Source organism: Nycticebus coucang, chromosome 17, assembly GCF_027406575.1.
Source record: "Nycticebus coucang isolate mNycCou1 chromosome 17, mNycCou1.pri, whole genome shotgun sequence".
NCBI classification, from domain to species: Eukaryota; Metazoa; Chordata; class Mammalia; order Primates; family Lorisidae; genus Nycticebus; species Nycticebus coucang.
The window spans coordinates 77,765,737-77,783,805 of NC_069796.1; the positions used below are offsets into that span (position 1 = coordinate 77,765,737).

At 38.1% G+C, this 18,069-nt stretch overlaps 1 protein-coding gene across 6 annotated transcripts in view; it reads left to right on the forward strand.

The window, feature by feature from the left end:
• CPEB4 (cytoplasmic polyadenylation element binding protein 4) overlaps positions 1-18,069 on the forward strand; it is a 75,133-nt gene that overhangs the window by 28,710 nt on the left and 28,354 nt on the right. For 3 of the 6 annotated variants that reach the window (XM_053566601.1, XM_053566603.1, XM_053566602.1), the window contains one exon: positions 13,451-13,501. The exons of the other annotated variants lie outside the window; for them this stretch is intronic. In XM_053566601.1, the coding sequence (XP_053422576.1) occupies positions 13,451-13,501 (51 nt within the window). The remainder of the gene's footprint in view (positions 1-13,450; positions 13,502-18,069) is intronic. 6 annotated transcript variants of the gene reach the window in all.

Below are 18,069 nucleotides of genomic sequence, written 5' to 3' on the forward strand. Positions count from 1 at the left end.
TGGAATTGCTGTTGTTTTTGTATTGGGGGAGGGTTGAGAGGAGCGGGAGGGGAAATGCCTGGGAAAGAAAATTGTGGTATGTGAACTGTGATGTGCTGGTAGGGTTGGATGGAGGTCTTCCTTACTCTGGCCTCGGAAACCAACTCAGTTCATACTAAACATATCTTGTGTGTGTGCCAGAACTTCCTCTGCCCTGATTACTTGCATAATACCTGCTGGTTAGTCAGCAGTAGTGATCTTCTGCCCTCTACCTCCACACATTTGTGATGTAGTATTTGACCCTTGTTTTTATTTGTTCTGCAAATCATATAAGCAGTTGTCATAAAGGGGGAATTTGTCTTATGTCATCCGTGATGTGAGTCTATGATTACTTAAGCAGCCCCCTCATCCTAATCCTGAACTTTGAGCACCAGGAATCCTGTTTTGAGCCCACGAAATTGAATGGTCATTTTAAAACACTGTTGCAATGCTGATTTTACCTAGGTGAGAGGTAAGGGTAAAGAGGGAGAAGTAATAGTAAACTTTTGTTATTAGGTGAAAGATCATAAGGGTATCTATAAATGATTCATTAAGTCATTATCACTTTTTTCTTTTCAGTTGTAATAAGGCTCTCATTCTGTGACTGTTGTGACTTAAGTTCATTTGGCACACATTTAAGGCAGGTTTGGTAAAGGAATAAACTACATGTGATGAACAGAGATAAATCAGAAAATGGGCAACAATCAGGTAACAAATTCACAAGTGCTTCTCTTTTATGTTTTACCTTGTATCCCTAAGTTTTGTGTACAATTTAAGCTTAGATTTTATCATATGGACATATAAAAATATAATATTCTCCATTTAGAAATGAAATCTGAATGACATTTAAATAGAAAGGATGTCAGACTTTGCAGTTTATCAGCGATGAATATTAGGGGCCTCCCTACTGTATAAAAGAGAAGGGAGTCCAGAACATTCATAAAGATCTATATTGCTCATGCTCCACATTCAGATTAATATAGTGTATCTGAATTTTTGAAAGTGTCATGTTATTTTCCTATTTTTTCCTTTTATGTTTTAACATTCTAATGACTCTTGCTGTCTCATTTCCTGACAGCCACTATAGCAGCCCTGTGTACTAATACCTGCTTAATAAAAGCCCTTTGTTCTCTTTGAAGGTCTTAGGCTTTCCTTAACCCTCTTATGTAATCTTGGACTGTGTTGTTTGGTAATTTTGGGGGAGAGGAAGCCACGCTGCCTGATTCATAGTGTCATAAAAGTATCCAAGATTCTCTTTGCATTTGGTGTAGTTGCAGGAAGGAGGAACAGTTCACAATATTATTACTTCCTAATATGCATGGAATTTCTACCTGAATATTGTATACAGCTAACTAATTTATCAGCAGTGTCTGCCTGAATTGTGAATTTATTTTACCCCTCATGTCACCACTATTCTCAATACCAAAGCTAAAAGAGGGAAAAGAGAGAAAACTCAGTGAATTTGTTGCTGGTTAGTAGTACAATTTGTAAAAGGAATATTTTTGGACCAGTTTTGAACTGGTTGCTACTTTTTGAATAAGATAGAGAGATGGGCAGGCTGCCTCTGGTTTTCTTTATTTTGTCTGTGTACTTGACTGATTCTGAATTCAGTCCCACACCAGTGCACTCAGTTCTAAAAGCAAGGCTTTGTTTTCTTTTGGGTATTACCTGGTAACCAGTCAATTAAGAACATTAGTGGAACTCCGAAGGGAAAGCAGTTCCATAATCTCTTTGGAATCCAGTTGGGCTGATGCCAGTTGCTGTACATTGGGAAAGGGAAAGAGGAATCAACCAATTAGAGAATCTTTTTAGTGCTTGAGAAACCAACAATAAAGTGTAGATCTTAATTCTGAAGAGCAGCTATGATTAATTGAAGTATAAAGAACTAAAAAAAAATATATATAACTTGTACCAGCTATAATATTCTAAATAATAAATGTCTGGCAAGGTTTGCTAAATAAGGTATTTAAATCAACCACGCGATTTCTTTGTTGTTAATGATCAGAAGTTGGTAGCATATGATAGACTTTCCTACATGTTAAGAAATAAAAGAAGTATTTGGGGTTGTGTTCAAACCTGGCTCTGCTATTAGCATTTCTGGCCTTATTAGGGTGATCACCAGCCCTTGATTTCCTCATTTGTAAACGGAGTGGTTGAACTTAATGACCTTTAAATGACCACCAGTAGTTCTGTACGGTCTTATGTTACAAAATTGAAGGCTTTATAGTTTAATGACTTAAAGTGCATAAATATCATGTGAATCTGGGTGTGGCAATATTTAATATTGAATAGCTTGAGAAAGATATAACCAGAAATCAAATTTAGTTCAGTGAAGATTTTGCTTTCTAGACTGCATCTTTTCTTTTAAGATAGCCTAAAAGTATTATGTTTAGGAACAGTTGTTTAAACTTGGCCTCATGAAATGTTTTTGACTTCATTTGTGGACCATGGGCTTCTTCAGCCTTGAGAGTTATGCGAGGGAGCCTGCGAACCCGTTAGTGACTGAGCATTCCAGTTGGATGATAGATATTTCAGTTATGTATGCATGATTATTTTCCAAAAGCATGTGAATGCTGATGTAATGCAATTAAAATACATTTAAAGGTGTTGCTGAATGACAAAAGTGGCCTTTTGTCATTAAGCGTTTCGTTGCTGCTGTTTTACTTGTAGCATTCACTGGGGTGGAGTGAGGTGGGGTGGAGTCTGGGGTCTTCAGTTTTCATGGGGGAACGCCTCTATGAAATGTTTTGATCAAAGTAGGTCTTACTATTTATAAAAGGTTATGAAACACTGTTCTAGAGAGCTTCTCTAATTCATCTGCTTTATACTCTTGCCATTAGAACACTCCCTCTTGCCAAGAGGACCACAACATAAGAAAGGAATTTAATAGAGGAAATGGTGAGGAAGAGTTCAGGAGTGAGAGAGGAGGTCCCTTCCCCTACCCTAGATTGTCATCTCTACAAATAGAATTTTGGAGCTTCATTTCTGATATCTGAAGCTATCTTTTGGCCCTCTGAGGCAGAGCTAGGAGTCTGGGCTGGCTTAGGCCACATCTCCATAATGCCACCTGACAAGAGGGCACCCTCCAGCCTTGTACAGCTTACAGTTCTTATTAGAAGGGTGAGACAGGTGCTACCAAACCTTCTTTGAACCAAGAGGTTTAAAAATATCTTGGAATTTAGCTTCTGCTTGTATTCCAGCTCAACAAACATTTGAGCATCTTCTATCCACCAGGTAGGTTGCAGGTCAGTTTTGATGCTGGATTGCAGTTTTTGTTTTTGAGGTATACCTAGATAATCTGTATAGAAAGAACCTTTAACAATGGCTCCCAGTGAAAGGGCACTTACTTCTGATACCATTTGTTTCTTGGGTGCCCCTTCTGAGATTATCTCTAACCTAAACTCTTCCAGTAACCTTTTCTGTGAGTTTTGTGATCTTCATTTTACAGTTGAAAAAAAACAAAACAAAACAAAGTGCAGGGAGATGCAACCGCTTCCATAAAGTCATTCAGATTCCTAGATGGGGACACAAAAACCTCTGGCTCCTGGTTTAATGGGTTAGGTATTTATTATACAGTCTTTAAGAGAGAGACAAACATAAGAACATTTAAACATTTTTGTCTAGTATGCTTTGACAGAGGGTAGGATTACAATGCCTTAATTTTAATTTAGAAGACTAGATACAGAATTTAAAATCTGATTTTTATCATCATAATCTTCTGTGAAAGATTTGGATCTCACATTTGCTGGTTTTGTACTGAAGAATTCCTCTTTGGAGGATGGAGGCGAAGATGGAATCACTGAGGAAGCTTTTCCAAGTTGACTTGTTCTCTTCCCTGATTCTGATTCAACCCTGTTTGTCATGAGACTCAACCATGTGTATTCCTCAAGTGACTCAGATATACCACTTTCCTTTCCCACCCCCACCTTCATTCCACTTTGAGTGTATATATAAAACCCAAAGCTGTCCGAGGCCATTTATACAAGGGGACTTCAAAAAGTTAATGGAAAAATTGAATTGAAAGAAAGAATAAAATAGGCTGGGCGCGGTGGCTCATGCCTGTAATCCTAGCACTTGGGAGGCCAAGGTGGGTGGATTGCCTGAGCTCACAGGTTTGAGACCAGCCTGAGTAAGAGTGAGACCTCATCTCTAAAAATACCCAGGCATTGTGGCGGGTGCCTGTAGCCCCAGCTGCTGGGAGGCTAAGGCAAGAGGATTGCTTGAGCCCAGGAGTTTGAGGTTGCTGTGAGCTGTGATGCCACAGTACTCTATGGAGGGCAATAAAGTGAGACTGTCTCAAAAAAAAAAAAGACTAAAAGAAACAATAGAAAGTTTATTTGTTAATATAAGTTTCATCATGTTCAAAATACCTTTGTAAGTGATGAAACCAGCCATTTAGTCCACCTCCCCCTGAGGGTCCTGGGAACTTAATCCTGTCAACGCAGTCTTTTTCACATTATGAATTAACTAAAGAAGAATGAGTGCCCTTCATAGGATTTTTAAGATAAGGAAACAAAAAGAGTCAGGAGTCAGATCAGAACTGTAAGGTGGGTGCCTAATGATTTTACATCAGAACTCTCACAGAACTGCCCTTTTTTGAGGAGAGGAACAAGCAGTATTGTGGTGGAGATGTCCATGGTACAGCTTTCTCAGGCATTTTTGTGCTAAAACGTTGGCTCACTTTCTCAAAACGCTCCCATAATCAGATGTTATTCTTCGGCCCTTCAAAAAGTCAGCAAGCAAAATGCCTTGAGCATCCCCAAAACTGTTGTCATGACCTTTACTCTCGACCTGTCTACTTTGCTTTGACTGGACACTTCCACCCCTTGGTAGCCATTGATTGCTTTGATTGTGCCTTGTTTTCAGGATTGTACTGGTGAAGCCATATTTTATCTCCTGTTACAATTCTTTGAAAAACTTCAGGATCTGGGTCCCACTTGTTTAAATATCCATGGAAAGCTCTGCTCTTATGTGCAGCCCATACAGACAGGTAGCACAGTTTCGGCACCCATTGAGTGCAAAGTTTGCTCAGTTTTAAGTTTTTGGTCAGAATTGTGTAAATTGAACCAGTTGAGACATCTTTGGTATTGGCTGTGGTTTGGGCTTTAATCATTAATCCTAATTGAGGGCATGAATACGATTGATTTTTCCCTCACAAATTGATGTAGATAATCTACCACTGTGGTCGTCATGTTCAACATTGCCTTTTCCCTTCTTAAACGTAAACTGCCGATCTTGGCGGGGGTGGAAGGGCTTGTCCTTGTAAACTTTTCATAAAGCATGAATGATTTCACCTTTTTTCCATCCAAGCTTCAGCATAAATTTGATGTTTGTTCTTGCTTCAATTTTAGCAGAATTCCTGTTGCTCTGGTATAGGTTCTTTTAAACTGATGTGTTATCCCTATTCAGACATGTTGTAATAAGTTAATACAAGTTTATTTTGGTGGGAAAAAATTGAAATCTGTGCATAGTTTTTTTCCATAGTACGCATTTTCTGTGAACTTTTTGAAGACCCCTCGTAAAACAAATACATATCAAGTATCTGCTATGCACCAGGCCCTATTTTAATCTGTTGGGATCCATTAGGGACTAAAAACAAAGAATCCTGGCCTTGCGTAGCTTATTCTCTATGAATGAGCATACATGTTTGAACAGCCTATTTATTAATTTTGAAGGTTAATAAATAAGAGGAAAACTGAGATCCTTGAGTACTGATAAAGAGAAAATAAAGACTAGGCCTTCTGAGAAATTTTAATAAAAGGTGGAAATCTTAGATCAGGTATGAAATTCAAGCACATTCTTCATTAAAGTTCCCAGCACTTTGGGACGCTAAGATGGGAAAAATTACTTGAGGCCAGGAGTTTGAGACCAGTCTGAGCAAGAGCAAGACCCTGTCTCTGCAAAAAAATAGGAAAATTAGCTGAGTGTGGTGGTATGTGCCTGCCTGTAGCCCTAGTTACTTGGGAGACTCAGGGAGGTGGATCCCTTGAGCCCAGGAGTTAGAGGTTGCAGTGAGTTATGATGATGCCACTGCACTTTAGCCCAGGCAATAGAGCAAGACCCTGTCGCAGAAACAAAATTAAACACAAAGTCATCAGAATTTATATTAAATAAGTCATTAAAGTTGATGAAAGTTATGTGGGCAGAAAACCAACTAGAAACTGCTGATTGCCATTTTGGGATTTGGACTTCACAAACGTTTTAAGGGCAGTTTTTCATCATCAGTGTAGGAATAGTATTCTTAGATACTTTTACATCTGGCAACATTGCATCTGCCCTGAGTTACAGTCAAAGGAGTCCTTCCTTTATATGAAACCTTCCTTAATCTGTGGAAACATATTCCATTGACCATTGACCTTACTTATTTTATAGATAAATATTTCTTTCTTTTTTTTTTTTGTGATTTTTGGCCGGGGCTGGGTTTGAACCTGCCACCTCCGGCATATGGGACCGGTGCCCTACTCCTTGAGCCACAGGCGCCGTCGATAAATATTTCTTTTGCTGTTGTTTCAATCTGTTCTTCAACTATCCTATCACAATTCAAAATATCCTATCAAAAATTCAAAAATATCCTATCAACTATCCTATCACAATTCAAACTATCCTACCCAAAATTTTATAAAATAATGGTTATAAATAAGGAAATCACTCTTTATTCTTTTTAGTTTCTGTGGTCAGAGAAAAACCTAATTAGATTTTCTGTCGTATCTCTCTTATCTCAATCATTTACAGCAGCTTAGCTTGTGATCTCTATGGATTTCTTAAGTTTATCTTGGTCTTTTTCTGTGTTCACCTCAGTACAGAGAGCCATTTTTCAAAATGATTTTTGCCTTAGGGCCAATTCTTTATTCACTGGTTCTTTTAAAATATGCCTCTTGTAACACATGCTTTTTTAAATCAACCTCTTTGCAAGGTAGGGGAATTTAAATTTACTAGCTTGGCTTTTTCTGGATTACTTATAATTTTTCTATTACCCATTGGTCTGTTTTTCCACTTCTCTTTCCATTATATTATCCACCCTCTTAAAACACATACACACACACACACACACACACACACATGCCTTGCCTGGTTTAGTTCAGACAAAAACTATGCCTAGTTTTTTAGAGCTTGAAAATTACCATTAATCACTGGTATCATAACATCCTCTTAAGGCAAGTTATCTTGTTGCTCTGTCCTCTAAATGTAGCATCCAGAGTCAGAAGGCTTCTGGCAAGGCTAAAAATAGCCTTCCTGCTTGCTGGTTTGTTGTTCACTTTACTGGCAGTAGGAAATCTTTTGAATTCCTTAATTGAGTCAGCTCCTTGTGAGTTTCTCTCTAGATTTTCCCTTAGCCTGAAATTCTTAGATACTTTCAGATCTGGCAACGTTGCACCTGCCCTAAGTTACAGGCAAAGCAGCCCTTCCTTTCTACGAAACCCTCCTTAATCTGTGGAGACATATTCCAGTGACCATTGACCTTACTTATTTTATAGATAAATAGTACTTTCTTTTGCTACTCTTTCAATCTGTTTTTCAACTATCCTATCACAGTTCAAAAATTAAATTTGAGTTTTTGGTTCAAAAGGAAGATTTTCCCTGCTTTTATTAAAGGAAATATTTGAATAAATATTTAACTTTGTCTTTTTAAAGTTTCCATTTCCTAAAATTCTTCTGCTGCTTTGTCAGTTTGAGTCTGATAAAAGTAAGGAGTTGGATTTTTACGTTGCTCTCCCCTAGAGAAGAATTATAGCCCTGTTTGTAACCAAGGACACCGGCAAACTCTCATTTCTCTGCAACCGAAAAATAGTCCAGATTGCCACTCCCTGCCCCATGGTTCCAGTTTGGAACTTTTTAGCCAAAAGGAGTCCTCCCTCTTCCTTTCTCTGACCCGTGGTAAACTGTTGGTTATGTCTGGGCTTATAGTTGGGGAGGTGATAGGAATTAATGTTAAGTACCCACTGAATACTGGGGGACTTTCCTTGGTATTTTGCAAAAATTATCTTGGGAATGTCTCGCAATAGCTTTGTTAAGTAAATGGAAATATCTCTGTTTTCTTGAGTTTCCCCAAAGCTAATTTGACCTAGGTCACCAGATGAGATTGACTAGACTTGACTCTTCACTGTTGTCTTCCACCACAGAGCACTGCAATTGCTGGCTTTGCATCATTCCTTTCAACAGCTATTTATTAAAGGCTTTTCTCTCCTCTAGGCTCTCGGATACAAGGTCCAAAATCTGTCTTTAAAGACTTTGTAAAATAGATAATTTAAATTCAGCATAGTAAGTATGAAGGGTGCAGTATGGAGCACGTAGGGTTGTCTTGAATCAGAGCCGTGGTTCTCAACCTTCCTAATGTTGTGAACCTTTAATACAGTCCAAAGGGGTCGCCATCCACAGTTGAGACCACTGAGATAGAGAGTGTTTGGAGTGGGGTAGAGCAGGCTTCCCATAGGATGTGAGGTCCAAGAGGGGAGCTACCTGGACAAAAGAGTGGAGGCTTGACTGGTGAGACATTGGGGACAGAGGGTATAACCCAGAAGTAGAAGTTATGGGACACAGTTCTGAATGGCTGGAATGCCTGAAGCAGGAGGGGAAATGGCAGTGTGGAGAGATAGGAAAGGCTGTGAATTTAAGAAATTTTAAAAACCGTAGCTGTTAAACTGAAAGCAGTCTGTCCCAGTGAGGGGTTTTGTTTAGCCTAAGCTCTGTGTGTATGTGTGTGTTTAATGAATTTTAAATGGCTCTTTGGGAGGGGGCCAAGACTCTCCCGTTGATACGGGTCCCAGCTGGTTCCTCCTCCGTGATTTTGCAAGAAAATTTCTTTATTGGAAGTTGGTTGTGGCACAGATAGGTCAGAGAGTAGAATAAGATTACTGATCTTGATTTGAGGAGTCAAATTTTTAAGTCACTAGAATAAATTATTTAAAATTTTATTTATTATCCAATTACAGGACATATTGAATAACTTTTATTAGTTCATCTTGATATATGTTGTGCATTTGTATAGTATTCAAAACCAAGGGATTTATCACACATTTCTCAAGCTTTTCTGTACATTGTCCAGGTCCCCACAGTACCATCTTATAGCAAGTTTCAGACAGTTTTTGTAAAAAAAGCAAATGTGTAGAGGTATGTAGAAGTATCCCTTCAAAAAATTATTTTTTGGTATAGCTTTGATTTACTTAGATGTGAACTAAATAAAATCAATAAGAACAGAGGTTGAAGGAGTGCTTCTAGTTAAACAACAAATCTGTGTATACATATACATACATGTGTTAGAAATGTTTAATGGTGTTCACCAAAGACTCTCCCTATTTTCCTTTGGATATCTAAGTTTTTATAATGTGAGTCAATAAAAAAATTGAACTAAAATTTTGTGCTACTTGTTACTTTATGGGACTATACTAGTACGTTTAAAGAACCTTGCAGAGTTTTCTGTTATCATTCTTGGCTTATGTTATGTTACCAATAAAACTGGCATGGCTCTGAAATCATGGCATGAAGTCTAATAGTATTGTAGAACAGTTGGTATTTTTCAGTGTTTGTGTGTTTGAAGTGGCAGCATTTATTTTATTTCCTATTGAATCATCGTGAGCAGTAATATCTGGGTTATTCTTTAGAGAATAACTTTTATCTAATTATGAAAATAATACATACATATACTGCTAATATAAAAGAATATTTCCTTTTAGTCTTTTCTCCTTTAATCTCCTTGGCTAGGTTTCTTTAGTGACTTAAAAGAATGTGATAGTATTTACCATTCTTTTGAGCACCTCCTCCTCCCACCTACTCTAAGTCAGTCTGTTTGGTAAATATTGGTTCTCTCCAAATTGCAGATACCTACCACAGAATTGCCTGGTTGTTACGTGGATCTTTTCTAGGCTGTAAAATTTGGTAGTGTAGATCCCCAGTGTTACACTGTATCTGTTGCCTATATTTGGCTACATTGAGTCATGTCACCAAATATAGCCTGTGCCTTCTGCATGATGTATGCCAGGCTTCTGGCTCCAAATGCCACAGCTGGCCTCTGGAGACTGCTCCTTTTCCTTTCACAATGTCCCTTAAGATTAGGGCTGCTGATCAGGCAGTGTTTTCTATATTTATGGTATAGTCAATACCAAGAGCATGCAAAGGTTGAATTTACCCACTAATTAGGTTCAGGTGCCTCAAATCCTAATGCTTTCCTTCTTAAAGAATTCAATTCTAAATATGCCAAAGCCTGGGTATGATTATAGATAGATAAGGTATCAAAAAATCAACCAAACAAAACCACAGAGACTAGGCTACAGTCATATTTAGTTATCTAAATTATTTTTATTTTATTATACTTTATTTAGATTATAAAATGCCAACATTTTAAGTTCAGTGGCATGAACTCTGAATGCTCACCTGATAACCAAACAGGAAACTCAACAGTGCCTATGTATAAAAACAGTCTAGTTCTAAAGGGGGACTGTTATATAAAAGAGGTAAGTTATCCAAATGCTGAAATAATTAGGTAAGAAGATTAGATATTGTTTTGTAACTACAAATAAAATTAGATGAGCTAATTTAAAAAGAGGTTTTCCTTTTGGGAGCAGTGTCTTGGAAAAAGGTGAACCTGAAAAACAAGATTTGAGAAAACCCTTGAAAAAACTTAAACCCACACAATAACCTACTCAGGAATGTTTATGGCATTTTATTCGTAATTGCCAAAAGTTGGAAGCAAGTGTGATATTCTTCAGTAGATAAATAGATAAGTAAATTGTGGCCCATTCCGCGATGGAATATTACTCAGCACTAAAAAGAAATGAGCTATCAAGCCATGAGAAGACATGGAGAAACCTTGGATGTTTATTACTTAGTGAAAGCAGCAGATCTGAAAAGGCTACACACTGTATATTGCCGACTGTATGATATTCTGGAAAAGGCAAAACAATGGAAACAGTAAAAAGATCAGGAGGGTTGGGTGGTGACAGAGAGGGGTGAGTGATTCAGAAATAGTACTCTTTTCCTACCCCCCAGGTTTTAGCAGCTGAAGGTTATGTTCTTTTTTTTTTTTGTAGAGACAGAGTCTCACTGTACCGCCCTTGGGTAGAGTGCCGTGGCGTCACACGGCTCACAGCAACCTCTAACTCTTGGGCTTACGCGATTCTCTTGCCTCAGCCTCCCGAGCAGGAGGGACTACAGGCGCCCGCCACAACGCCCGGCTATTTTTTTTTTGTTGCAGTTTGGCCGGGGCTGGGTTTGAACCCGCCACCCTCGGCATATGGGGCCGGCGCCCTACTCACTGAGCCACAGGCGCCGCCCAAAGGTTATGTTCTTATTCCTAGCCTCTCAAGTCTTACGGCTGGGCACAGTGGCTCAGGCCTGTCATCCTTGCACTCTGGGAAGCCAAGGAGGGTGGATCACTTGAGCAAGAAGGAGACTCCATCTGTACTAAAAATACAAAAATTAGTCAGAAACTTTTTTTTTTTACTTTTATGGTACTGCTCTATCCTGTGTGCCCTATTCTTCTGTATGTTAAGACAAGGGGATTGCTTGAGTCCAAGAGTTTGAGGTGGCCGTGAGCTATGTATGATGCCTTGATACTCTACCCAGGGGGACAGAGTGAGATTCTGTCTCAAAAAAAAAAAAAAAAAAAAGAAAAAAGAAAGAAAGAAAAGAAGAGAAAAATATACTTGTGACAAGTCGTAAGATTCAGGCTATAGTTAAAGCAGTTCTGGTAGAATTCACTAGTTCAGATATTGGCTGTGTACATTCACATTAAAGAATGAAACCAATTTTTAGAAAGAAATCAAAAAATCAAAATTACTTTTTACCTTTTTTCCTTCCATTTCTGTCCCTACCTCCACTCTCTAAATTGGAATAAGCTGAAAGTTTAAGAGGAATAATTAACAACTTAATTTAAAAAACCCTTTTATTTGATTTTAAATTGTATTGTAGGAAAATTATGAAGTTCAGATTTTGTTTCTAGTTAGTTTCCAAACTTTGGATACAGATTAATTATAGCTGCTGGCAATAGAGGATAACTGTCTCTCTCTCTCTCTCTCTTTTTTTTTTTTGCAGTTTTTGGCCAGGGCTGGGTTTGAACCTGCCACCTCCTGCATATGGGGCCGGCGCCCTACTCCTTTGAGCCACAGGCGCCGCCCCGTAATTGTCTGTTTTCATGGCATGAATTCATTTCTGTGGAGACTGTTTCAGAGAAGCAGGATTTTAACATTGAAGACCTAAAGTTCCTTTTTAAAGAGTTGTCAGTTGATAGCCATCTCTGTTTCCATCAGTGTCCAGGAGAACTAGATAGAGTCCTTGCTAGTGTCTTGGAAGCCTTGCCCCAGCCCCAAGGCATGAGAGAAACTCTGCTTATCTGCATTTCCTCTCAGCCTTTGAGAGTCATAGTTCTGTCAGGTAGGAATTGCCTAATGGAGAGTTGATAGTTACGATTCAATTTCAAATTCTCACGCTACTCCTGTTTTATATAGTGCTGGGCTATAGTGCAGAATTAGCAAGCAGGTTCCCCTATTTCTCAGCTGAGCAAGACAGTTGAGGGTTATCCACCATTCTCCTGAAGGTTGGTGCAGATGGCATGTGGGGTATAGAGACTTACAAATGTTGTCGTGGTGATTATTGTTATGTAACTTACAGCGTAGAACTAGGTACGTGTTGTGCCCTCAGTAAGGATTTGTGGTCTAGACACCTAAGCTTACATGTAGAAACTCTTCCAAAATAAAAATGTAATTCTTTAAGAATAGAAAAATTCCAGGGACGTTTTCCCCATTCATTTGCAGGGGAACAGCTTACCCAACAAAATTTTAGTGCCTTCAATAATTCTTTTTTGAGAAGCAGCTTGAGTGCCCATTTTAGGTTCAAAACTAGATTTGGACACACTTCAAAAATTTAAGGAAAGTAACCCAGCATTTATTCAGTGCCTACTGTGCTCAGGGCACTGTGCTATGGGGTGGGGGTGGGGCGCTTTTGATATTTTCTATTATACGTAATTACAATACAATGTTCTTTACTTTCTGTACAGATTCCTCAAAACACGAATTAAACCTATCAGCATGTCTGTACATGTAGGCATAAGCCTTGTTGTTGTAAGTTACAAAGGAAAATATTTTTGCTAAGTACATACTTTTGTAAAGTAACAAAACACCACACGAATGAAGAAAACATTTTACATTTATGGGGCAAAAAATGTGAAGATTGTCATTATGAGTTATTAGAACATGTTATAAAGAAAATTACTTTGGATGGGGATTTGAAAATTAGAATGACCCAGTAGTTAAGAATTAGGAATATTTTATTCTTCCACTTTCAAATTTCTCCTTTTGGAATACTGGTGAACATCCTGATTGATACGTACTGATTCAAATACCTTGCCTGTTTAAAAGCAGTCAGTTCATCTCTGTTATTGAATACGTTTAAAACATCTATGAGAAAAGTAAATTTAGTAACGGCCTTCTTTTACCTTCAGGTCGTCTAAACTATTCATATCCAGGATCCGATAGCTCTCTGCTTGTTAATGGTAAGTGATGATTGATTTACCCTAGTGAAGTACACAAAACTGATGTAAGTTAGTTAGATGACAGAATACAGTAGTTGTACTTCAACACCTGGAGAAATGACTTTACTTCTGTAATGGTAATCGTAAGTTGCTATTAAACTATCAGCTATTTTAAAAATAATTTCTTTACCTCCAAATTATGGCAGAAACTTGTTTTTTGTTTGTTGGGATTTTTTTTTTTTTTTTTAAAATTTGGGAGCCAACCGATTCCCTGACCCAAACATGGTAACGGTGAGAATAAATGAGAATCCCAGAATGACACAGACTGGCTGCATCTAACATGAGCTTCTGGAGAGTGACCTTTGAAATGTCAACATAAAAGCCTGGAAAAACGTTCCAGGACCAGGAGAGGATAATTAGAGATCTAAAACCAGAAAGAGCCAGCCCAAGACCAAGCGCTTGACATTGCATAGGGCAAAGTCATTTACTATTTGTTGTCTAATGAGAACAACAAAAACAAAATAAAACAAAGTTTTTTGGCCATCACTTACCTCTGGTAGATTCTCCTTACCTGTTCTAAATGCTGCACACACGTTACTAATGTGCTGTCAAGTTTTCTTTTTATGTGCATCATGAAGGAAGCTAAATTTCATAGGAAAGAGGGGGACATCTACTTGGAGAATTAAAGAATTCTAGTGTCTGGTTTTTGGTAGTACAGTTTAAAACAACTGAGTGAAATACAGAGGTCTTGTTTACTTCTTTTCTACTCAGTATGTAGATGATGCCATTCATTTGCCAAAGTCAGTTTTCAGTCCCACCACCTCTAAAAAGTATTGCTGACTAAAGTGCTATATTCTCACCATCCTCACAACTAACACAAACAAAAATACTCTCTACTCCTTGTCTATGGTATGTTTTGAATGAGGAATTAAAAATTGCTTTTGCCCAGGCGTGGTTGCTCATGCCTGTAATCCTGGCACTCTGGGAGACTGAGGTAGGGAGCATTGCTTTAGGTCAGGAGTTGGAGACCAGCCCGAGCAAGAGCAAGGGCCTCTCTATACTGAAAATAGGAAAAGTTAGCTGGATGTGGTGGCCCTCTCCTTTAGTCCCAGCTACTTGGAGGCTGAGGCAGGAGGATCACTTGAGGCCAGGAGTTGGAGGCAACAGAGTGAGACTGTCTCTAACAAAACAATTGCTTTGGTAACTGAATTTGCTTTTAGTTTGAAATCAGTATGCTGTAAAACGTAGGATTGTTGAGCCAGGAAAAATCAGAAGGAAATTTAATTTATGAGAGTTACTGGGTGCATCAGATCTTCTGGAAACTGTATAGTTTCTAAAACCCTCACTTGTTTATCAGACTTGTGTTTCTCATGCTACAGTGGCAGAACTAATACCATAATAGAATATTCCAGTGTACATGTGTGTAGGCCAAAAACCAAACAGTGGTGTCAGAATAAGGAGTACATTAGAGATTTACGCAGTAGAACTAGTTCCAGAGTCAGGTCCAAGTGCTAGAAAGTGTAGTAAGCCAAGAGGGGGGATATTGCTGTGTGATCTTAGGCAAAGTGATCAACTCTTCTTTGTCCCAGTATCCTCATGAAGTTGTTTAGTTGGATAGGTTGCTTCTGGGACCCATCTCTATTGAAGTGAGAAAAATAAATTCTCCCTAGGGTGTGTCCCTTAAAGTTAAATTCCATTATATTTTTATGAAATTGCTTTTCCTCTTTTCTTTATTAATGTCTTTTCTAAAAAATGAATAGACTATTTTTTAATAAACTTCACTTGGCAAAGAAAAAATAAACTTAACTTTTCTTTCAAATATTTCTGTTCGGAAATTTTACTGGTTCATGAACTCTAGGAGGGGCTTAGGTAGTTTTTACTGTTACATTCATGAAAGTTTTATTTATTATAGTCTATACTGGCAGAGGTTAACATTGTTTCAAACTGAAAGATAGGAAGATAAAAAAAACAACCAGGACAGATAGCAAATAGGGAGAATTTGCTGGCTCCTTAAGCAAGACCCAGTAGTATGGGCTTATGACTGCCATGGTCTTGGTCTAGTGTTCAGCTTTTTTTTTAGGGCCCCCCAAACTTGATTTTGTCACATTTGATTAAGAGTTGGTGTTTAATAACCAGCCAAGTAGGACCTGATGCCAGTTTATTCATTTGTAATGAAGAATAAAACTTGGTAGACCAAATGCTGGAGATGACTGGTAAACCCATTTTCTCCAGCAGCGAAGTCCTGACACTGTGAAATTAAAGGTAGGTAGGGAGGAAAGACATTGAGACAGTTTCTTAGTGACCTTGACTTAAGTGTGGACATTGCCCGTTCTCCCAGTCATTCTTGTGAAATATCTTGTAGAGTGGTTCACTTCTGTAACAGATAATCTCATTTATGTATTGATTGATTCTTAGTAGTTTTGTTCTCACTTTAGCTCAGGCTTTAGAAGTAACTACATTGCAAATTTACTGTAATGAATTGTGCTTAATAAAGATAAACTTAAGAATTACAAATACTACCCATCTCATAGGGTTGTGGTCAAGATGAAATGTATGGAAATCACTAAGCACAGCAGCTGGTACATAGTAAGTCAAAATAAAATAAGTAGAATAAGCAGTATTTTTGGTTATGCTGAAAAATTTTAAGAATAACTATAAAGCAAGGGATTAAGATAAATTTGAAAAAATTATCTGTGGTTGCACATACTTTTCGAAATCTTATAAGATAAATAATCTAAAACTATATTTACTTTCAAATGCACTTCTGTCAAATTTTCTATCTATGCAGCCTTTTCTTAAAACAGAAAATAAAAGCCTAGTACATTGTATTACTTTATAGTCATTGTCCAGTTTTTTTTTAATATTATTTTTTATTAAATCATACCTTTGTACATGCATTTATGGGGTTCAGGGTACTACTTCAATATACAATGTGAAATGTTTACATTGAATTTACATCCATCACAATTATATTCATTTCTTAATAGTTTTGATATGTACCATTGCATCATGCACATTAGGTGAGGTCCCCCCAAATACTCTCTCTCCTCCTATATCCCCCCTCGCCTCCCTTCTCTCTCCACTTCCCTTCTACTTTCTGGACTGTAGTTCTGTTTTACCATTCATATGAGTGTATAGGTGATTATATATTGATTTCACTGTAGTATTGAGTACATTGGATACCTTTTCTTCCATTCTTGAGATACTTTACTGAGAAGAATATGTTCCAGCTCCATCCAGGTAAACATAAAAGATGTGAAGTCTCCATCTTTTTTTATGGCTGCGTAGTATTCCACCGTGCACATATACCACAGTTAATGCATTTGTGGGTCTGTGGGCACTTGGGCTGTTTCCATGTCATGGCTATTATGAACTGGTAATGTATTTTTGGTGTTGCCTCAATTGCCCGAGGGATCCTCTTTATTCTCTCAGGCCAACTTCTTCAAGTGTTTTCCCTGCACTCTCTTCTAGTATTTTTATAGTTTCATGTCTTAAGTTTAAATCTTTTATCCAGTGAGAATCAATTTTTGTTAATGGTAAAAGGTGGGGGTCCAGTTTCAGTCTTCTATAGGTTGCCAGCCAGTTCATCCAGCATCATTTGTTAAATAGCAATTCTTTCCCGCACTGAGTATTTTTTTTTTTTTTTTTCCGTAGAGACAGAGTTTCACTTTATTGCCCTCGGTAGAGTGTCGTGGCATCATACCGCTCACAGCAACCTCCAACTCCTGGGCTTAGGCAATTCTCCTGCCTCAGCCTACCGAGTAGCTGGGACTATAGGCGCCCGCCACAGCGCCTGGCTATTTTTTTGTTGCAGTTTGGCCGGAGCCGGGTTTGAACCCGCCACCCTCGGCATATGGGGCTGGCGCCCTACTCACTGAGCCACAGGCGCCGCCCCGCACTGAGTATTTTTGATAGGCTTGTCGAAGATTTACTGATAATGAGTAGCTGGTTCAGCTCTTGGTTCTCTATTCTGTTCCATAAATCTACCTCTCTGTTTTTGTGCCAGTACTGTGCTGTTTTGATCACTATAGATTTATAGTATAGCCTGAAGTCTGGTAATGAGATACCTCCTGATTTGTTCTTATTTCTGAGGAATGTATTTGCTGTTTTTTATTGATCCCATATAAAATGAAGTACTATTTTTCAAGTTCTTTAGAGTATGACAATGGTGCTTTCATAGTGATTGCATTAAATCTGTAGATTGCTTTGGGTAGTATGGACATTTTAACAATGTTAATTCTTCCCAGCCATGAGCAATGGTATGTTTTTCCATTAGGATCTGCTTTATAAATTAAGGAGCATTCTGGTAGGGTGCATAAATGTTAATTATCGAACTCTCTTCATGTTGGGTGTTTCCCTTGACAAATATGTAGTGACCTTCCTTATCTTTATCTTTGTTGGTGTAAAGCCAATTGTATCTGCTACTAAAATTGCAACCCCTGCTTTTTTCTGGTTTCCATTTGCCTGTATTATACAAGTCCATCCCTTCACCCTGAGTCTATTTATATCCATTAAGGTAAGATGAGATTCTTATATGCAGCAGATATCTGGTCTGAGTTTATGTATCCAAATCAGCCAGCCTGTGCCTC